Source organism: Fomitopsis serialis, assembly GCF_022376445.1.
Source record: "Fomitopsis serialis strain Sig1Antser10 chromosome Unknown B0H18scaffold_1, whole genome shotgun sequence".
In the NCBI taxonomy this organism is placed as follows: Eukaryota; Fungi; Basidiomycota; class Agaricomycetes; order Polyporales; family Fomitopsidaceae; genus Fomitopsis; species Fomitopsis serialis.
This window is the reverse complement of record NW_025954961.1, coordinates 957,374-973,917: the sequence shown is the minus strand read 5'-3', so window position 1 is coordinate 973,917 and position 16,544 is coordinate 957,374. Positions and strand designations below refer to the sequence as shown.

Genomic DNA, 16,544 nt, shown 5'->3' with positions numbered 1-16,544 from the left:
TGACATGGCCATATCTTACCTGCTGGTGGCTGTGGCGACACCTAGTCGATGCGTCAGAAGACATGCCATGCAAGTGTTACGAAACAAACCTGGCCCAAATGGTGTTAACTCTACACCGATACACAAATAGTGGTGAGTACTGTCGTCGTTGAACAAGGGCTCCTCGACTTACCGTCTGTAAACACACATTGTTCCGTTTGAAGGCTTTGTCGAAGACTGTCTGGGATGAAGTTGCGGTGAGTGAGGACTGGTTGCATTCTGAAATTCGCAGATGCTCTTTTATACGCAGGGGAGAGCACCGTCCCATGTTGATTGATTCCCAAGTCCCCCGGCGAACTCGTTCGGAATCGCAGACGAGAGAAGATTGCCCGATCTATCCCCAGGCATATGGAGTGAACATCGCATGCAAGAGACCGCTCTGAACCTCCTGACTGCCGCTAACGCTGATCCGGCGACGATGCTTCCCTATGTCACATCGAATGCATTATCCAGCCGGCCATCGGGATCTGCCTGGCTTGCTCGATCTGGACCTGTTCAGCCTCACGTATTGTTGCAGGATGCCATGCGTTCGTGGTGACAAGATCGGAATCCGCTCTCCCGGCCAGTCCTGAGATGTCGATTTATTCAGTATTATCTGCCAGTCGTTTATCGCAACTTTCGCTCTGCTTGTCCGATTGAGAGAGAGATGTCCCAGATCTCGGCGACACTGTAATTGACTCTAGACGAGTCCGATAATTACAATAGGTACCGTGACTGCAGTTGTTCATGGGCGCAGTGTGTCTACAATGAGCGATATGGCTTGTCTGCTCTCATAGCTTGAACAGTCAAAGCCAGTGGCAGACGTGGGTGTGCGAGATTCAAGTCCATCCGGTTAAGACAGTCGCCGCAGATCGAAGGCCCTATATGGAACTATCCCAATTCATTCGACCCGCGGTATGTACGCTCACGCTAAATTAGCAGCGCACGAAGAGTCGAAGACTGTAATGCTTATGTCACTGGAGAACCCGCGATACTGTTCCCGATCGTCCGTGCGATCGTTGATGCATCATGGCCCTCCAACAGTCCTATGGGCGTTTGCATCATGGATACAGGGAGCGTCAAATCGTGAAAAGTCTACTAGTACTTTTGTATCATAGGGCTACATAGCTACACGCGCGATATCCACTCAGACGCTATTCGGGCTCACAGGCATTACAATGTCAAATACCCCTGTCCCTGTCAGATTCAGTCGTCCCATCACGATATTGCCAGACGGCGTTGTCAGGTCGTCGAAGTCACCATGCAGCGTAGCATCAGACAGGAACGCAGCGGTTGTTTCGTAGGAAGCTTTCAGCAAAGGCGATGGACTAGTTGAGATGCCTCTGCGATTGAAAGGCTTGTACCCGCCGTCAAACGTCTGGTATGACCTTAGAAATGATACAACGTGCAACACCGGAGCAAGACGTACCATGTAATCAGCGATCAACTCCAAGTGGCGTTGATCCACGTCAATTTTATACACAGCGAAGACCCCGCCAATCTCGCGGAGGATGACAGCCCTCGCCGCCTCTACGCCATATGCGCACAGGACAGCGTAGATATCATTTGAGTAAACTCCGTCTTCTTCGATCATCGGGTTCGATTCCGCGCACGCAAAACGCCAGAGTCCGGGAATGTTCGACCCGTTGGTAGTGAGCTATGTAAATGGAATGAATCGGCGAGCGTGCGCTGGGGATCGTGATACGCTACGCACAGAATAGACAGCACCTCCGTCCGTGTCTTCTTTGGATTTGAAGCAGTCAGTAATGCCCGAATTTCGCGGATCACTGTCTTAACACAGGTCTTCTCCACTATCCCTACAAGGAGGAGTTTTGGCATGGAGGAATCGAACTTCAGTCGACGTAAATTTGAGGCTACAATTGATATCACGGGTGGCTCTCACCTGTAGTCTAATGCTGCAGCCAGAATCGCAGAAGGACAAGGACGTGGTGCTTGGCAAATTCTGTATGAAGAGGCCCTCGACTCTAGAAACCTCCTCATCGAGACGCTTCCGAGCATGTGCCTGCTCTGTGTCTTCGTCTACATCCATTCCTTCATCTTCCTCCTCGCTGGCTGACGCAAACGCTGCTTCGATGTCCGCATCGTCATACTCGCCCAGGGCAACTGCTTCCTCGTCTTCTTCTTCATCGTCTTCATAGGTAGCCTGTTCTTTGCCTTGCCGCTGCCTTTTAGCAGCAGTAGCATCTCCATCTCCCACTTCACTGGCATCATCATCGTCTTTGCGCGTCCGACGATCACCGGTCTCGTCCGCATCTTCCTCACCTGCCTCCCCTCGACCGGAGGGCGCAACATCCCGGACTGCGGTGCCCTTCCCAAGCTCCTTCATCTGATTCTTCAGCTCTGCATCCAGCTTCTTCATTTCCGCTTGCAGCTCTTTCTTGAGTAGAAGAGGGAATTTCGTGCCGAAAACTGCCAATATCTCCGACGGCTCGACGTCATACTCTGCTTGATACTGGGTCTTGGGATAGAAGGCTAGCTCGATAGTGAACTCTTTGCTTCGGGCACTACCATTGACAGTAAGGCGCTCCTTGACGATGACTTTATCGACGACATGGGAGAGGGCCAACCGGGTGGCCTTCTTGCAGAACATATCGATCTCCGAGGAAGGTACGTTTGATCGGACTTTCATGGTCATTGACGGAGTCTTCGGTTTCTGAGACGCTGTCATCACGATTTCACGGAGGCGCGGGATACCAAGGGTGACGTTTGCAGCACCGTGACCTATCCGGGTATTAGTGGATGCTACTAGACTTAAACAGTGTTCATACCAGCAAAGTGGAACGTGTTAAGCGTCATCTGTGTAGAAGGTTCACCGACACTAATAACCTCGTCAGTGCCGGAACGCCATCGCAGGCCTTGCCAACATACCCTTGGGAAGCGAGTAGGCCCACCGCTTCTCCAGGCTCGACTAGGCTGCGCATATACTTCACTTTCATCAACAACTTGAAGTGCTTTACACTCAGTGGCGTTCTGCGACGACGGATAGGCAAGACCTCATCCTTGTCCTTCTTCTTCAATAGACCGTGGGGATTCTTCTTCGCGTACTCTTCAACTTTTTCTGCGAACTTCTCGGACGTGCTACCAAGGCATCGACTGGGGTTGTAGATAGAGAGCGCGGGCTTGTACATATCGCGTTGAGCCTTATCCTTGCACTTGAGCACCTTCTTCATGTAAGAGTCGGCCTCTTCCGTGACGACCTCTTGCAACGTCTTGGGTTTATAGCGATTGACAAGAGTCTGTTCGTTCCGCACGATGAATTCGAATTGAAGCAAGTGCTTCTGTTTCGTGACATCCAGGGCATCTCCACCGTAATGGAATTGGTAGATGGAAGAATCGCTACCTCGCACGGTATTGTCGTAGTGAATACGGATGCCCTCTAGATGCTTGATGAGACAGCGCTGCAGGTATCCGGATCGTGATGTTTTCACGGCAGTGTCAATGAGACCCTCACGCCCGGCCATGCAGTGGAAGAAGAACTCTTGCGGCTTCACGCCCGTCAAGAAACGGCTCGCCACGTAGCCACCAGCGATGGCCTTCGTTTCGAACGGCTTGAACGACGGGAGGGTCTTGCCGCTGACCATGACAGGTACACGGCGGCCTTCGAGCTCCTGCTGACCCAACGCGCATGAGATTTGCTGGGCGTTGACCGCACTGCCCTTTGCACCCGAGAGTGTCATCGCCTGCATATGGTTATGGGGGAACTGTCGCAGTAGACCATGAGGCATGACGGCGTCCGCGATCGATTTGGTGAGCTTGTTCAGCTTGCCCTTCACGGTCATATCCAAACCGGCCATCTTGTTGTCATCTCTCAGCACGTCTTCAAGCAATGAGCGGAGAATGGTAGGCTTCTCCTCTGCCGAGACGTCGGCCAGGGAAGGGAAGTTGTCGATCGCACCCTCTGTCCCTAATCCAGCACCCATCTGAATGATATCTGTACGCCTAGCGTTACCCTCCGGCGTAAGCGAAAGATCATCCATGCGGCATGTGAACGCCCGGTGCTGCAAAAACTTGGTGAAGAGGCGGCTCAGGATGCCAAGAAGAGTGCCGGCGACGTCAGCTCCGTACAGCTCGTACACAGAGTGGACCATGCCGTAGTCGGAGGCACCAAAAGCGGACTTATCCAAGACACCGCAAAGAAGCTCTCCGTCCATGAAGACGACCTTGTCCTCCTGAGAATCCTTGCCCCAAAGATGCCCGGGCACCTTGGCCGATGCGTGCAGGTTGAGCCCCTCGTAGTCCGGTGGAGTGATATTTTTCAGGACAGTGGATATCTGAGTGACATAAGTCTATCAGTCGAATGGGCTTCGCATGAGGGTGTGCCTCACGATCTGCTTGCCCGTCCAAAGCGGCTTCGGCTTCCATATAGTTGGAGGGAGAGTTACCAAACGACCACTGATATGCCCGGCGCTGTCTTCCGGGCGGATCGCACCGTAGAGCAGCTGGAAATACTCTTCACGGCTAAAGAAAGTGTCTTGGGCAGTCATCCACACGCCGGCGACGACGTGATCCTGGATCAACCCGCGGAGCGGCTTGCCTGACGTCGGCACAAGGTACTGATTGTCAGTATTGGCGATGTAATATGCCTCCGCTCGGGCGACCTGATTCTCTGCAGAAGCAGAGTTAGCTGCGGCGATACCTACCGAAGGAAGCGCACTCACGAGGGAAATGGATGTTCATCTCTGATGTGTCGTGTCAGCGGAGCGCTCAACAAGTAAGCTAGGCGACAACTGACCATCACCGTCGAAATCGGCTACAAGGACCGAACACGGGTCAGAAATAAGGTTAGAGTACCAACGAAGCAATCGTACCATTGTAGGAATTACTATGCAGAATGGAGTCAGCGAAGCTCCGGGCACAAGGACCTATCGGCGCAAACGCACCAATTCGCATAATGCATCCGGATCGTCTTCTCCCCATGCAATACCCTCGCCTTGTGACACATCATACTAGGTTTGTGCAGAGTTGGCTGCCGGTTGAGAATGAGGATGTCTCCGTCGCGCAGATGCCGATACACCTTCTTGTTGATTGCCTGTGTACGCGTGAACAGTCCCGCGCGACTCGTGGAGCCATGATTGCCCTCCTGCGGTGTGAGGAGCTGATTCGCGACGGCGGTACGCTGCTCGATGCTCAGCTTGTCCTGTGTCAACAATATAGTGTTACCATGCAATGCCATTAGTTTGCGAAGCATTGAGACGCACGAGGAACAGTAAGTGCCCATCCTCGTATTCGACCATGGTAGCACCGGGGTATCCATGCGGCCCAGTGATGACGAGCATCCTTAGTTCATGAAAGTTGACAGGCGTGACGGGCTCAGGGAAAGTGAGTTTGCGTGCAAACACAGGAGGAATGCCGATCTCATTGGGCTCGATGTTGACGTCCGGAGATATCACTGAACGCGCGGCGTAGTTGACTCGCTTGCCCTACAAGCGACCTTTACGATGAGCTGACAGGGAAGAAGAGGGGCTACACGGTCATACCATCATATGCTTGCGGAACAACCCTTCTTTCTTCTCCAGGCCCTGCTTGACTCCAGCCGGAGGTAGCCTTCCTTGTCTCGCCGGTGCGGGGTTCTTGCTACTATCGATAAAGCTGTTCACGTCCACCTGGAGCTGTATGAGCGTGTCCAGGAGGCTCTGCAGAATCCTCCGCCGCGCGGTCTCGTCGACATCATTCTCTGGGCTCTTCACACCTGCCTTCTTCAAGGTCTCCGTAAGGTCCCTCAGCCTGTACGACGTGTTCAACACCTTGGCAAGCAGCTCATTCTGCGGATGCTCAAACAGCATGTCTGCCATCTTTGCTGGCGGTCGAAAGCGCGTAGGGCTAATGGGAAGAACCTCGAGGAAGAACATGTCTGCACTTGCAAGCGAGAGCTTGTTGACCGTCATGGGTGCAAAGGGGCCATGTCGACCGTATAGGAGGGAGCATATTACGGGCTCATTTGCGAAGAGCCGGCGCAGGTGGGCACGACACTCTTCGGGCGGCATGACGCGCTCGTTTCGTCCGCGCTTGGATTTCGCCTTGCCGCTTGCGGACTTCGCGGTGCCGGCGTGGACATCGTCCATGTCCTGGTCTTCGTCGGCGTCGGAGAAGACATCTTCGCCCTCTGGTTCCTCTTCAGGATCCGATTCCTCAGAGGAACTGTCGTGGGGACTGGTACTCCGTTGCTGTTGCCGCTGCCGATGAGCAGCAGCCCTTTCCTTTTGTTGATCGAGCAAGACGTTCGGCCGTTTCAAGTTCAAAAAGGCATGCTGTTGTCTGTGCTTGGTTGAGAGGTCGTACTCGATGATTTTCGTGTATCCTTCCTTCCGGAAAGTGTAGGCGAAACTGCTAGGCAGTCAGACCAATGCAAACTTGTGGGGGAGAGTTTGATACGCACGCTCCGCATTTAGGGTTTCTGCACTTCTTCAGCATCGTAGTTTTGAGGAACTCGTCAATAAGCTCCCTGCGAGCCTGGTAAACGAGACCATCCTTGTAGGAGTCACGCTTGCTACTCGACGCCGTAGCGAGGTGGATGGCGACATATGTGTTGATCCTCTGCTCAAATGCATGGTCACTCTCCGTATTCTCCTCTTCTTCTTCTTCGATGTCCTTGGCCCTGCGGCCGGCCTTCGTCGCGACATGGATGTCGTCGAGCGTCTGTGCGGCTATCAGAAGACCGTGCTCCAGGAGGCGGAGCTTGGCTACATATTTGCACAGCTTGAAATTTCATTGGAGGATGAGAAGTGCGTTAATGCGTGGACTTCACTCACAACTTTGCGTTCCACCTTGAACCTATGACAGAACAAGCATGCTCCCCGGAGTAGGTGATACATGTTCCCCATGAAGAGTGGATGAAAGACGGGCGCCGGTAGCTCGATGTGTCCGAAGTGTCCCGGACAAGTGAAGTAGGTGAGCCGACATGTTGCACAACTACGCGAGCTATTAGTACCAGCGGTGGCTACCACACGCGCACTTCACGCACATATCCTGCTTGTCACTTGGCCCGAGGGCAGGGTCGTAGAGACCACCAATGTTCGGCCTGTTGAGGTCATCCAAGAGGACAGGATTGACGATTTGCTTGACCGAGATGCGTCGCACGTCCTCGGTGGTCAGGAACGAGAACGAGACGCTGGTCACAGTCGATGGATAGGACCGAGAGACATTCATCCTGGAGAAATCCCTCGTAGTAGACCAGCCAGCAAGGGTAGACTAGATGAGACGCGCCGAGGACGGCGGGCAAGCAGTCGAGTCGAAGACTTGGACGCGATCGACGTCTCAGCGAAATTGTTGAGCTTAGACGCCCAGAGATCCGGTACAGAGAAGCCACGTGGTCACGGATCACTCACGGAGATCGAGTCCCCGCTTGCACAGATCCGAGCTACTCAACGCACGGTTACAAAAGTCTACTGTTCGACGAGTTCAAGCCTCTCGTCGATGAAATGGTAATGTATCGATCTGTATGGGTCGTATGCAAGTGTACACCCTAAGACAATGTACTTCTCTTCCCGCCACCGACACGCTTCGCTGTGCTCCTCTTTTGCGCATCTGCGACTAACTCTCCAATCAACTTGTTGTAAGTCTCCGAGTCTTGCTTCAAAGCGTCTCGCGTTTGCAACAAATGTGTAAGTGTGGTAGAGACTTGCATCGTATGTGATTGCAAGTCCGTCAAGTGTTTTTCCAATGTGGCGATCGGTTGCAGCGTCAGCTTGTCTGTGAGAGAGCTCAACACCTATCGGAGAAACAAAGGATGATGCGTCCTCACCTGGGTTGATTTCCAGCAGCTGATTCAGTTTGGTCTCGTCCAATTCTGGCCGAGGGCCAAGGCGAAGCTGCGTGGACACCGACTGGGCAGTCATCGAAACCCCGTTGGGCAGACTGGTCACTGGTGTTCCCGGCCGCGGTGACCCAACCCGCGAACTGCTTTGTGCGACCACAGTCTTCTGCACGGGCGCTGTGCGCGGCCCCGGTGGCGCGGACATGGGCCGCGTTGTGATCTCGAGCGTTGGCAACTTGCCGTTGGCTTTCGGCAAGACTTCGTCTAAGTTGACGGGAATGCCCAACGATATGAGGTGTCGTCGTCTTATTCGTGAGCGAGTCCAATTGACAGGCTGCATAGCGGGAGGCGTATTGGGGAGAAGGATTTTATACAGCTGACGACTGGAGCAGTCTGTGATTTAAGACACGGAAAGGCTGAGGCTTTAAGTGAAACTTACCTCTCGGGAGTGACTAGTGTCTGGTTCAATCCGCCCGTCTGTCGGATATCTTCGTCGGTCAATTGCGAATCGTCAATGGACGCCCACAATGGCGCCAGTATGTGATCCACTTGTTCTTGCAGTTCTGGTCTGGACGGCAGAGGGTGCAAGCGCAGGGGCTCCCAATCTGAAGCAGATGTTGATGGCCCAGATATCCGCACCTCCTCCCCGAAACCGACGTCCTCCGCGAACGCAGGAACCTCGCCTGGGCCTGTGCCTCTCCAAAGTCTCCAAAATCCCCAAAATCGTCGTCACCGTCGACGCCGAGGTGGCTATCGTTTCTGCAGGTGTTCCAAAGTCATCGAAATCGTCGAAGCCATCCGTGGAAGTCGGACCGGATGAGAAAGCGGTCGCAATCGGTTTCAGGGCTAGGGGTGAGGGAGCAGGGGCGCCCCAGACCGAGCCAAATGCGTCTTCGTCCATGAATGACGGTTATCGGTATGCGTGCGGCAGAGGGGTGGCTGGCGACACGGAGACTGGCAGTTGGGAGGTCGAATGAAGATGTGAGTGTGGTGGCTTGACGACTGCAGCGCGCGATCGCATCACGCGTCTCGCGCTTTGCCACCGGCTCGCTTTCCTCTCCGAGTCCCTGCCTGCCAATGTCTCGCACTGAACGCCCATTCTCTTTGCATCGCCGAATGCAAAACGGCCGACAACAGCGCGCAAGGTCCACATCCGACGGCTAGTCGATATTCTGCAGTTTCTCTTCTTCGCAAGGACTATGATCGCGCCCGGCGAGCCTGGACAATCCTCATACGATGCAAGGAAATAAACTGGAAAGATATGTGGCAGACAGCGATCGTCCTCCTGACCGATCTCAGCGACGATGATCAGGAAGAGGACGACCGACGCATCGCGTTCCTGAGTGTTGTCATTAGGCAGCATCCTGAGGATGTAAGTGCTTCGGCGACGACTTCCGGAAGTAGGCGTCCTCATATTTCTTTCAGAGACAATTGATATTGAAGGAGTTTGTCCTCCGACTCATTCAAGCCGGGGCATACAGGCGAGCCTTGGATGAGCTAGACTTGTATCTGCCGCTGTTCCCCTTTCACGACAATCCAGTGATGCATACCTACGCTGGTCTACTTGCTCTGTACCTGTCTCAGCCTACACAAGGCACGAGAGACGACGCACAACAGGGTCTGCCAAAATTCTATCGCGATTCATTAGACGGTTGTCCCTTACCGATCCCGTCGGCAACTAGGAAAGCAATGGAATGCAGGTCTCATCAGCGCTGCTCGGGCGCACTTTGAACGTGCCAAGTGGATCGACCCCGACAACGTCGTCGCAACTGGATTTCTCGAACAGGTACGTTTAGTGTGTAGGTAGACCATGTAAATTCGACCCTAATTGAAATTGAATGGACAGCTGCCAAATATCACCCAGTTTACTGAGACTCAGCAGGCCCCCGAGTCGGACGATGAGGGGGCAGACCAAAGCATGGAAATCGACGATGTAAGCCGGCGTCGGAAGCGTATCAAGACATGAGCAGCCAGGACACAAGAGATACTATTTGGTCAAGCACAGCGCGATGACTGGAAACGAAGGCGTCCGTGTCGTTCGCGGTCGTGATACATCCCTCCGGTGTCACAGTGCTACATAGTCGGTAGTCGCTACACCACCGCGCTCTAACTGTCCGCATCGGAGTCAGAGTCCATGTTAATCGGTGGCATCGGCTCGTCTTCGTCGTCTTCATCCATCGGCACTACACCCTGAGGCCGTGTCTCGGGAACAGACGCTGGCGGTGGGACGTTTGACGGACCGGTCGTTGGAGGCTGTATCACGGATGTAAAGGGAGCCGGGATCGGAGTTGTTTCTGTAGATGGCGTAGGATGCGACGGGACCGGAGGTCCCTGCCCTTGTAATGTATCGATCTGCCTTTGATTGGAGGACGCTGCAATGTGTGCAGTAGAGCTTGCTGGGACTGTCTGCGCCGGAGCTGTCGACGAATAAGACGCGATGGACTGCGCTGCATTCGTGGCGATAGATGGAATCTGAGAGGGCTGTCGAATAGGCATCGGGGGTTGCCCTTGGGAGGCATGGTTGCTGACAGGTACGGTACGTTCCACAGGTATGGTTGAGTTTGCTGCGACGGAGGCGGGACGTACCGGCTCCGGTGGCGTTGTGAGATCGCGCGTGGTCGATGGTAGCGTGGACAAGGTTTCCTCCGCGGTCGCCAACCCCAGAGCCTTTCGCATTTCCATTTCTTCATCGCCTTCCTCCTCGCGGAACAGAGACAACATCTCGACGTGGGGCAGCGATCGCACTAAAGGGGGTACCCGTGGGTGCAGGAGAAGATCGAGGTCACGCAATATGCCCGCGCCGTCCTATACAGTATGTCACATTAGTCGACTGAATTGCAGACTGGCAGGGCGGCGTGATACTCACTGATTCGTGCTGGCCGGTGGACATGCTTGAGACGACAAGCCCGAGGCTCTTGCTCAACACGTTGCTGGTGCCTGATGCTTGCTCGATGCATACAACGCGGATCTTTTCGTATATCGCCCCATGCAAGGAGAGATCCGGCGATACGAGTATAGGCTGGATCTGGGGCAGGGAGACGTAGATGCCCAAGAGAACCGGCACAGAGGGAGTGTACTGCCGGAGGGAGCTGTGGGTTTCGGAGTACTAGCCTGACGACTGGTGTGTTTGCGTGTTAGCCGGAGAGAGCGGTGAGAAGGGAATGAGCGTCACCATCGATGGAGGCCAAGAGGACGTCGCCGTCCGTCTTGCTGGTGCAAATGACGTCTGCTGCCACATTGAAGACCTCGTCTCCCTCATACCCGCGCGCCCTCTTCTTGCCCTTCCGGTTCTTTGTCCTGGAAGCATTCGTACCGGCATCTTGTTGCCCTTGAGTCTTTGTCGCGAGTAAAATTGTCAACGCCGGCGCAATCGCTCTTGCCAGCCTCGAGGCTGTGATCGTGTCGTGTAAATGAGGGCACGCTGCAAGCAATGCATAAGTTGCCTTCAGGAAAGCAAGGCGTTCAGATCTAGAACACCATCAGCCAATATTGAACGTCAAACAAGTTAACTTACGGCGTGCGCTGTTGCTCAATGTGGAATGCAAGGTGCGAGACAAGCTGAGGCAAATAGGGCAAAAGATGTCGATGTGCGCTGACGGGCACTCAACAGACCATTCTATCTCGGGGCGCAAGGACAATACTCACCTTGCTGAAAGACTTTCCACAGTTCGCATGCTTGAGCCCAGATCGAGGGAATGACCGCCAGCTCCATTGCCCGCACTGATGGGTCTACGTGCCCTTCTACAGCCTGCGCATCGGTGAGCAGTTGTCAACAAACATGCGGGTATTGATCACAGACCTTCTCTTCCGGCGTGCACCTCAGCATCGCTAAGCAGAATTGCACGAGTGGACCGACAGGAACAGTCACAGGTCGTGAGGCCGGTGCGCTTGGCTCGATGTCAGCCCCCAGACAGTGGAAATGTCTCAAGAGACTTACTGCAGCATATCGCACAGTATGCGCACCGCCGCTCGCAGACGGTCCAGGTTGAGCGGAATGGCCGTGACTGGATCTCCTGTGAGAGGCGGGTGATCTGCCCAAGAGCTGCGGCTGAGATGTCCGACGCATAGCAGCGAGTGCGTTCCATGCATACCCCAAGGTGTCGTCGAGTGACTTGCGCCAGACGTTGGCTGCGCCCACCTTCCCGCCGGTCACGGGCAGTACCGAGTAGAGTGCGAGGCAGCGCCACCAATGAAGCTGGCGTCGGCCTTGGTGTTGAGCCATTCAAAAAGCTCAGAGCGGTCGACGAGAGAGATGGATGGAGACTCCGGTGGAGCGTCGGGAACAACGGGACGAGGTGTGTCAAGGTACTCATGGCGAATAACTGAGAGTAGTGAGCTTTCTGGTCGAAGAAAGATGGGATTGAGTGTGCACCTTTATGTCTGATTCCGAATGCTTGTCCACTAATGAGATGAGGGAAGCACTGAATTTTGGGACATTCGGGAGGCATATTTGTCGTTGGAACTCTGCAAGCTCCATCGCGCTCGAGAATATGTGCCTCAGTAAACGGATGGCTGCCTTAAGGTTGGGTACAGGCTCGTCTTTCTTGAAACGTCATATTGGTAAGGATTTGTTTGGGCTATGAAACTTGATACACGGACTGATAGTAACGGGAGTGCAACACCAATCCAACTTGTCGCGTACTCCATCATGAGGCTCCTCGAATAGACGGACGTCTGCAGCGCAAGGCATAGACCACTCCATCGCGCGCCAAGATCTCTCGAATGTATTAGAGAGTTGATGCGTGTGCACCACTTTTGAGTATGTGGAGATGGGGCGAAATGGTCGGCAGTCAGAGTCTCAAGGACGTATGGGAGGTGCAGCACGGCGGACGCGTCCGAGGCGAGTTGAAGCTGTAGTAGTCCCTTCAATGGGTGTGCGTTGTCCATGCTTGCGGATGATGGATTTACTGAAGGGTAAGCCCCGGAAGCAGAGCAGGGCAAGCAGCAAACAGAGCCCTGGGTGAGGGCGGACGACTTCAGCCACCAACCGCGAAAAGACGGGTGGAAAATGCGAGCAGCACCCCGGCGTCCAAGAGATCGCCCGGGTACTTCTGGGTCGCCGGGATGATCGCCGGAGCTCCCTGGAGCCTGCGACGCGACACCGACGACGGCACACTGCGTTACCGCGACCTCTCGACCCCTTATCCCCTTGCCTCTCAAGCTAAGGATCCGGCGGATCTTGGCTGAGTCGTGTCTGACATGTCTTTCAAGACTCTCGATCCTTCCGTGCAGGAGCAATTAAGTTGGAGACATTTGAGGTACGGTGGTCATCATGGAGACATTTGGGTGGCGACCTAATCTGGTGTGTGGTTAGGGGAAGTTTGACGTGAAGGATTTCGTAGGGTCAATATCAGAGAAACTCATTACCCAATCCAAAGCCGATGCTGGACGTATGTGTCACTCACTTGTTGCATTGCATTCCGGGTGTAACAGAGCCTCCAGCATTTGACCCTAAGCCCTTCATCCGACGTTCGAAGCCGCTGTGGACAAGTTGATAGCAGTAAGGAAAGATGTACAAGCAAAGACTGAGCAGATGGAGAAGATTGTGAGGACGACCGAGAGAGAGTACTCCCGGAAGATGACCGACCTCAATAAAGGGTTTGAGGTGCGCGGCGTGTCCTAGTACAGAATCTCTGGGCTGACAATGTCCATAGTCTGTTGGCCAAACATTCTCCGGGATGGAGACCAAAATGAACGAAGTCGGGCGTACTGCTATCCGGATCGGTGTGTCAGGTCTCCTTTATACTCGACATTATGTCCTTATGGTCGCAGGTGAACAGCTGGAAGCCGTGCATCAACAACGACAGCGAGCGCAGGCGGCTTATGATTTGATTGACTTCTACAACCAATTCTCAAAGGACGACACTTCGCAGCTTGACGCCATGAAGAAAGAGGGCAAGGAGGGCAGGCGTAAGGTTGCCGTCCTGCTGAGGCGATTGAGCATCGTGGCCAAAGAAGTCGACCTCGCACACGCTGACAAGGTTCGAGACCGCAACCAACCTCGTTAGGGCGTGCTTCTTCCTGACACAACATACTAGACAAGGGAGAACATCGACAATATTGCGAGAAGTTCGAAAAGGACATGCTTCATCTGTTCGATCGTGCATATCGCAAAGGAGACCGAAGATGATGCATGTGTGTCATTTCTAATCGCCTCTGAACTAGCTGATGCTGACCCTAGTTTAGCACTGCGCCCAGACTCTCCTCGACTTCAATGGCGGCGCATCCTGCGTACAAGTGTATGTTAACCAGCACGACTTCTTCATCAACCGAGTACGAGAGACGGGTCAAGTGGAGGAGGGACTGTACGTGTGTACCCATACAATACATGCAATCCAGTGCTGACATGAGTGTAGATGGGCGGCTCTTCCCGATCCAGATTCAAGTCCACCCACCGATGAGGCAGGGCTACATGAACTGTTTGGCGAGATACGTGCAACCGTTGGCCAGGAAGCGCAGATCGTGCAGGCGGTCTTCCCCAACCCTCCATTCGTCATGCAGGTCTTCCTGCAACGAGTCTTCGCACAAATTGTACGTCCCTAACGCTCATCGCGTTATATGGCAGCCCTCATCTATTGCAGATCCAACAATATATGGAACAGCTGCTCAACAGAGGGAACACCATATCTGACCTTTCCTCTCTACGCATGCTCCAGCTCGTCCACCAGCGGACATCTCAACTAGTCGAGGACCTCAAGGCATACGAGGTGACCTCCGTCATCCCGCGCTCTCCCACTGACTCTGGCGACTTCAATCGAATGTTGAATTCAGCGGCAGCCGCTGCTGTGGGTACTGCAGCGACGGTCAGCACCATGCTTGAGACGGCTATGGAGGAGCTGTTTGTCCCGTACACAGAAGGACAGCGTTACCTTGAGCGGGAGAGCAAAAGTCTGTCGGAGCTGTACGCTGGCTACCTAGCTGTTTTCACTCGATATCATGTAAGTGTCAACCGTGCTTCTCCATGTTCAAAATGTCAATATGCGTATCCTTCAGGCCAGGGTCAACAAGGGTGCGAAGGGTTCGGTGTTCGACCGTGTGGTCAACCAGCTCGGTACGACCGGCGGTGCCACCGCGTCTTCAACAGCCGCTGCCGTGTTCTCCCGCTTCGGCAACCTCGCAGGTGGCGGCGATCGTAACCAGGCGAAGGTGGAACAGGAGGAGCCTCTCAGAGACGAGGACGGGCAGGTCAGTGTCCAGGTTGCCGAGCGCATGCTGAAGTGGCACGCGGAGGCCATCGGGCGTTGCGTGGAGTTGAGTCCTTCAAGCGATGTGTACGTGCAGCGCATATCTTCCTGGGAATCTTGGCTGATGCACCTGCAGGCCTAAGCATGACTTCGCCTTGCTTAGGGTACTGTCAGCAGCCATTGGTACTGCCTACGTCGAGACAGCATTGGAAACGTCAGCATTCTGAATTGTGTATCCCTTCTCAGCAAACTGACGTTCTCTCAGCGCGCACACACGCATAGACCCCTCCGACACCAAGAGCGAACCTTCTCTCCAAGTTCTTACCGTTCTCCGCGAGGTCGACCTTATTTGCCACCTTTGGCAACATTACGTGAACATGGCCCTACTTCCGCTCGCGAGCACCTCCGTCACCGTGCGACGGGAGATGGTCGTCTTTAATAACCAGTCCGTCAGCAGAATCGAAGGCGCTGCAAACCACGTCATGCAGCGTCTTGCAGATGGTCAGTTAGCCATCGCTATCTTCACAATCTGAAACTGATCAACAATGGCTATGTAGCACTTATCAACTGGCTGTCCGCGCAACTGACGAAACAGAAGAAGACGGACTTCAAGCCGAGGAACGACGACCTTTCATTCGCGAGGGTGAACACCGAGCCGTGCGTTGCGTGCTGCGACACGCTAGAGAAAGTCCGCGATGCGGCGAAAGCCAATCTGAGCGGCAAGAACCTCGAAGTCTTCTTGACGGAGATCGGGATCGCATTCCACAGGTACGGATCTCGCCAATAACGCTAGACAGATGACCGAGTCGATCCGCCCAGCTTGCTACTCGATCATCTCAGGAAGTTCCCCGTGAGTGCAACGGGTGGGCTGATGCTTGCAAAGTACGTTGCCGCCTCGAAACCATGATGTGGACTGATGCGATGATCCTCTCACAGGGACTTGAAGTCGTACCAGGACGTCATCAGCTCGTTCTCCATACCATCATTGACGGAGCGGTTTGAGTTCATTCGCCAGCTTGGCAACGTCTTCCTCGTCCGACCAGACATTCTCCGCTCATATATCACCGAGGGCTACCTCGGCCGCATCGACTCGACCTTGCTGCGGCCGTATCTCGCGCAGCGCAGCGACTGGGGCCAGGCCGAGAAGGGCTTCAACGACAGCTCCGAGGATGGCGACGGGTCAGGAGGAAAGGGTCTGAAGGACAGACTGGGCATGGGCCGCCTGAGCATGATTATGAAGGACCTGGAGCCCCTCAGAGACATGAGCATCCGCGACATGAACATCCCCGCTATGCCCGCTCTTCCCAGTTCGCTGGCGGCCAACTTTTCCAGCTCAATCACATCCAGGTTCACCGGGTAAAAGGGGTATATGTGTGCTACTTTTACTTACAGTCTTTCCTGTCCGCGTGTCACTACCTGGATCTTTATGCCGTGCTATACCCTGTGCATCAAGAATAACCAATAACTTATCAAACATACCAAACAAAGAATCGTTCCGTACAGCTATGTAGCAGCTAAAGGAAAGGTGCAGCTGGCAATGGGGGTTCCTCCACGAAGGGGGCAAGATC

The 16,544-nt window shown here is 54.2% G+C and overlaps 6 protein-coding genes across 6 annotated transcripts; 2 read left to right on the top strand and 4 right to left on the bottom strand.

Moving 5' to 3' along the window:
• Nucleotides 1-985: 985 nt before the first annotated feature.
• On the bottom strand, nucleotides 986-7,291 carry B0H18DRAFT_966811 (uncharacterized protein). Its single transcript, XM_048043372.1, has 14 exons — nucleotides 7,001-7,291; nucleotides 6,789-6,948; nucleotides 6,416-6,735; nucleotides 5,517-6,363; nucleotides 5,238-5,459; nucleotides 4,916-5,176; nucleotides 4,698-4,716; nucleotides 4,365-4,645; nucleotides 2,908-4,310; nucleotides 2,808-2,857; nucleotides 1,922-2,760; nucleotides 1,807-1,869; nucleotides 1,448-1,675; nucleotides 986-1,396 (listed from the first exon to the last, which is right to left on the bottom strand). Exons 1-14 carry the CDS (start codon nucleotides 7,183-7,185, stop codon nucleotides 1,166-1,168), a joined length of 5,109 nt encoding a protein of 1,702 aa, XP_047901185.1. The 5' UTR covers nucleotides 7,186-7,291; the 3' UTR covers nucleotides 986-1,165.
• Nucleotides 7,292-7,414: 123 nt separating this feature from the next.
• On the bottom strand, nucleotides 7,415-8,791 carry B0H18DRAFT_966808 (uncharacterized protein). The gene is made up of 4 exons (XM_048043371.1): nucleotides 8,533-8,791; nucleotides 8,232-8,498; nucleotides 7,781-8,175; nucleotides 7,415-7,728 (listed from the first exon to the last, which is right to left on the bottom strand). Exons 1-4 carry the CDS (start codon nucleotides 8,691-8,693, stop codon nucleotides 7,502-7,504), a joined length of 1,050 nt encoding a protein of 349 aa, XP_047901184.1. The 5' UTR covers nucleotides 8,694-8,791; the 3' UTR covers nucleotides 7,415-7,501.
• An 82-nt stretch (nucleotides 8,792-8,873) lies between these two features.
• B0H18DRAFT_1205617 (uncharacterized protein) lies at nucleotides 8,874-9,758 on the top strand (the record flags this gene model as incomplete). The annotated part of the gene is made up of 4 exons (XM_048036139.1): nucleotides 8,874-9,164; nucleotides 9,218-9,410; nucleotides 9,475-9,578; nucleotides 9,639-9,758. Exons 1-4 carry the CDS (start codon nucleotides 9,054-9,056, stop codon nucleotides 9,756-9,758), a joined length of 528 nt encoding a protein of 175 aa, XP_047901183.1. The 5' UTR covers nucleotides 8,874-9,053.
• On the bottom strand, nucleotides 9,742-10,597 carry B0H18DRAFT_12194 (uncharacterized protein). Its single transcript, XM_048036714.1, has one exon. The coding sequence runs from the start codon at nucleotides 10,511-10,513 to the stop codon at nucleotides 9,899-9,901; it is 615 nt and encodes a 204-aa protein (XP_047901182.1). The 5' UTR covers nucleotides 10,514-10,597; the 3' UTR covers nucleotides 9,742-9,898.
• Nucleotides 10,271-12,299, bottom strand: B0H18DRAFT_12189 (uncharacterized protein). The gene is made up of 8 exons (XM_048036711.1): nucleotides 12,165-12,299; nucleotides 11,730-12,114; nucleotides 11,592-11,679; nucleotides 11,438-11,540; nucleotides 11,307-11,384; nucleotides 10,965-11,260; nucleotides 10,659-10,910; nucleotides 10,271-10,597 (listed from the first exon to the last, which is right to left on the bottom strand). Exons 2-8 carry the CDS (start codon nucleotides 12,012-12,014, stop codon nucleotides 10,575-10,577), a joined length of 1,125 nt encoding a protein of 374 aa, XP_047901181.1. The 5' UTR covers nucleotides 12,015-12,114; nucleotides 12,165-12,299; the 3' UTR covers nucleotides 10,271-10,574.
• A 1,026-nt stretch (nucleotides 12,300-13,325) lies between these two features.
• B0H18DRAFT_1112530 (exocyst complex protein) lies at nucleotides 13,326-16,336 on the top strand (the record flags this gene model as incomplete). The annotated part of the gene is made up of 13 exons (XM_048032828.1): nucleotides 13,326-13,397; nucleotides 13,447-13,516; nucleotides 13,565-13,773; nucleotides 13,831-13,929; nucleotides 13,979-14,097; nucleotides 14,149-14,323; nucleotides 14,374-14,730; nucleotides 14,786-15,063; nucleotides 15,113-15,190; nucleotides 15,242-15,477; nucleotides 15,534-15,744; nucleotides 15,817-15,858; nucleotides 15,913-16,336. 13 exons carry the CDS (start codon nucleotides 13,326-13,328, stop codon nucleotides 16,334-16,336), a joined length of 2,370 nt encoding a protein of 789 aa, XP_047901180.1.
• Nucleotides 16,337-16,544: the final 208 nt, after the last annotated feature.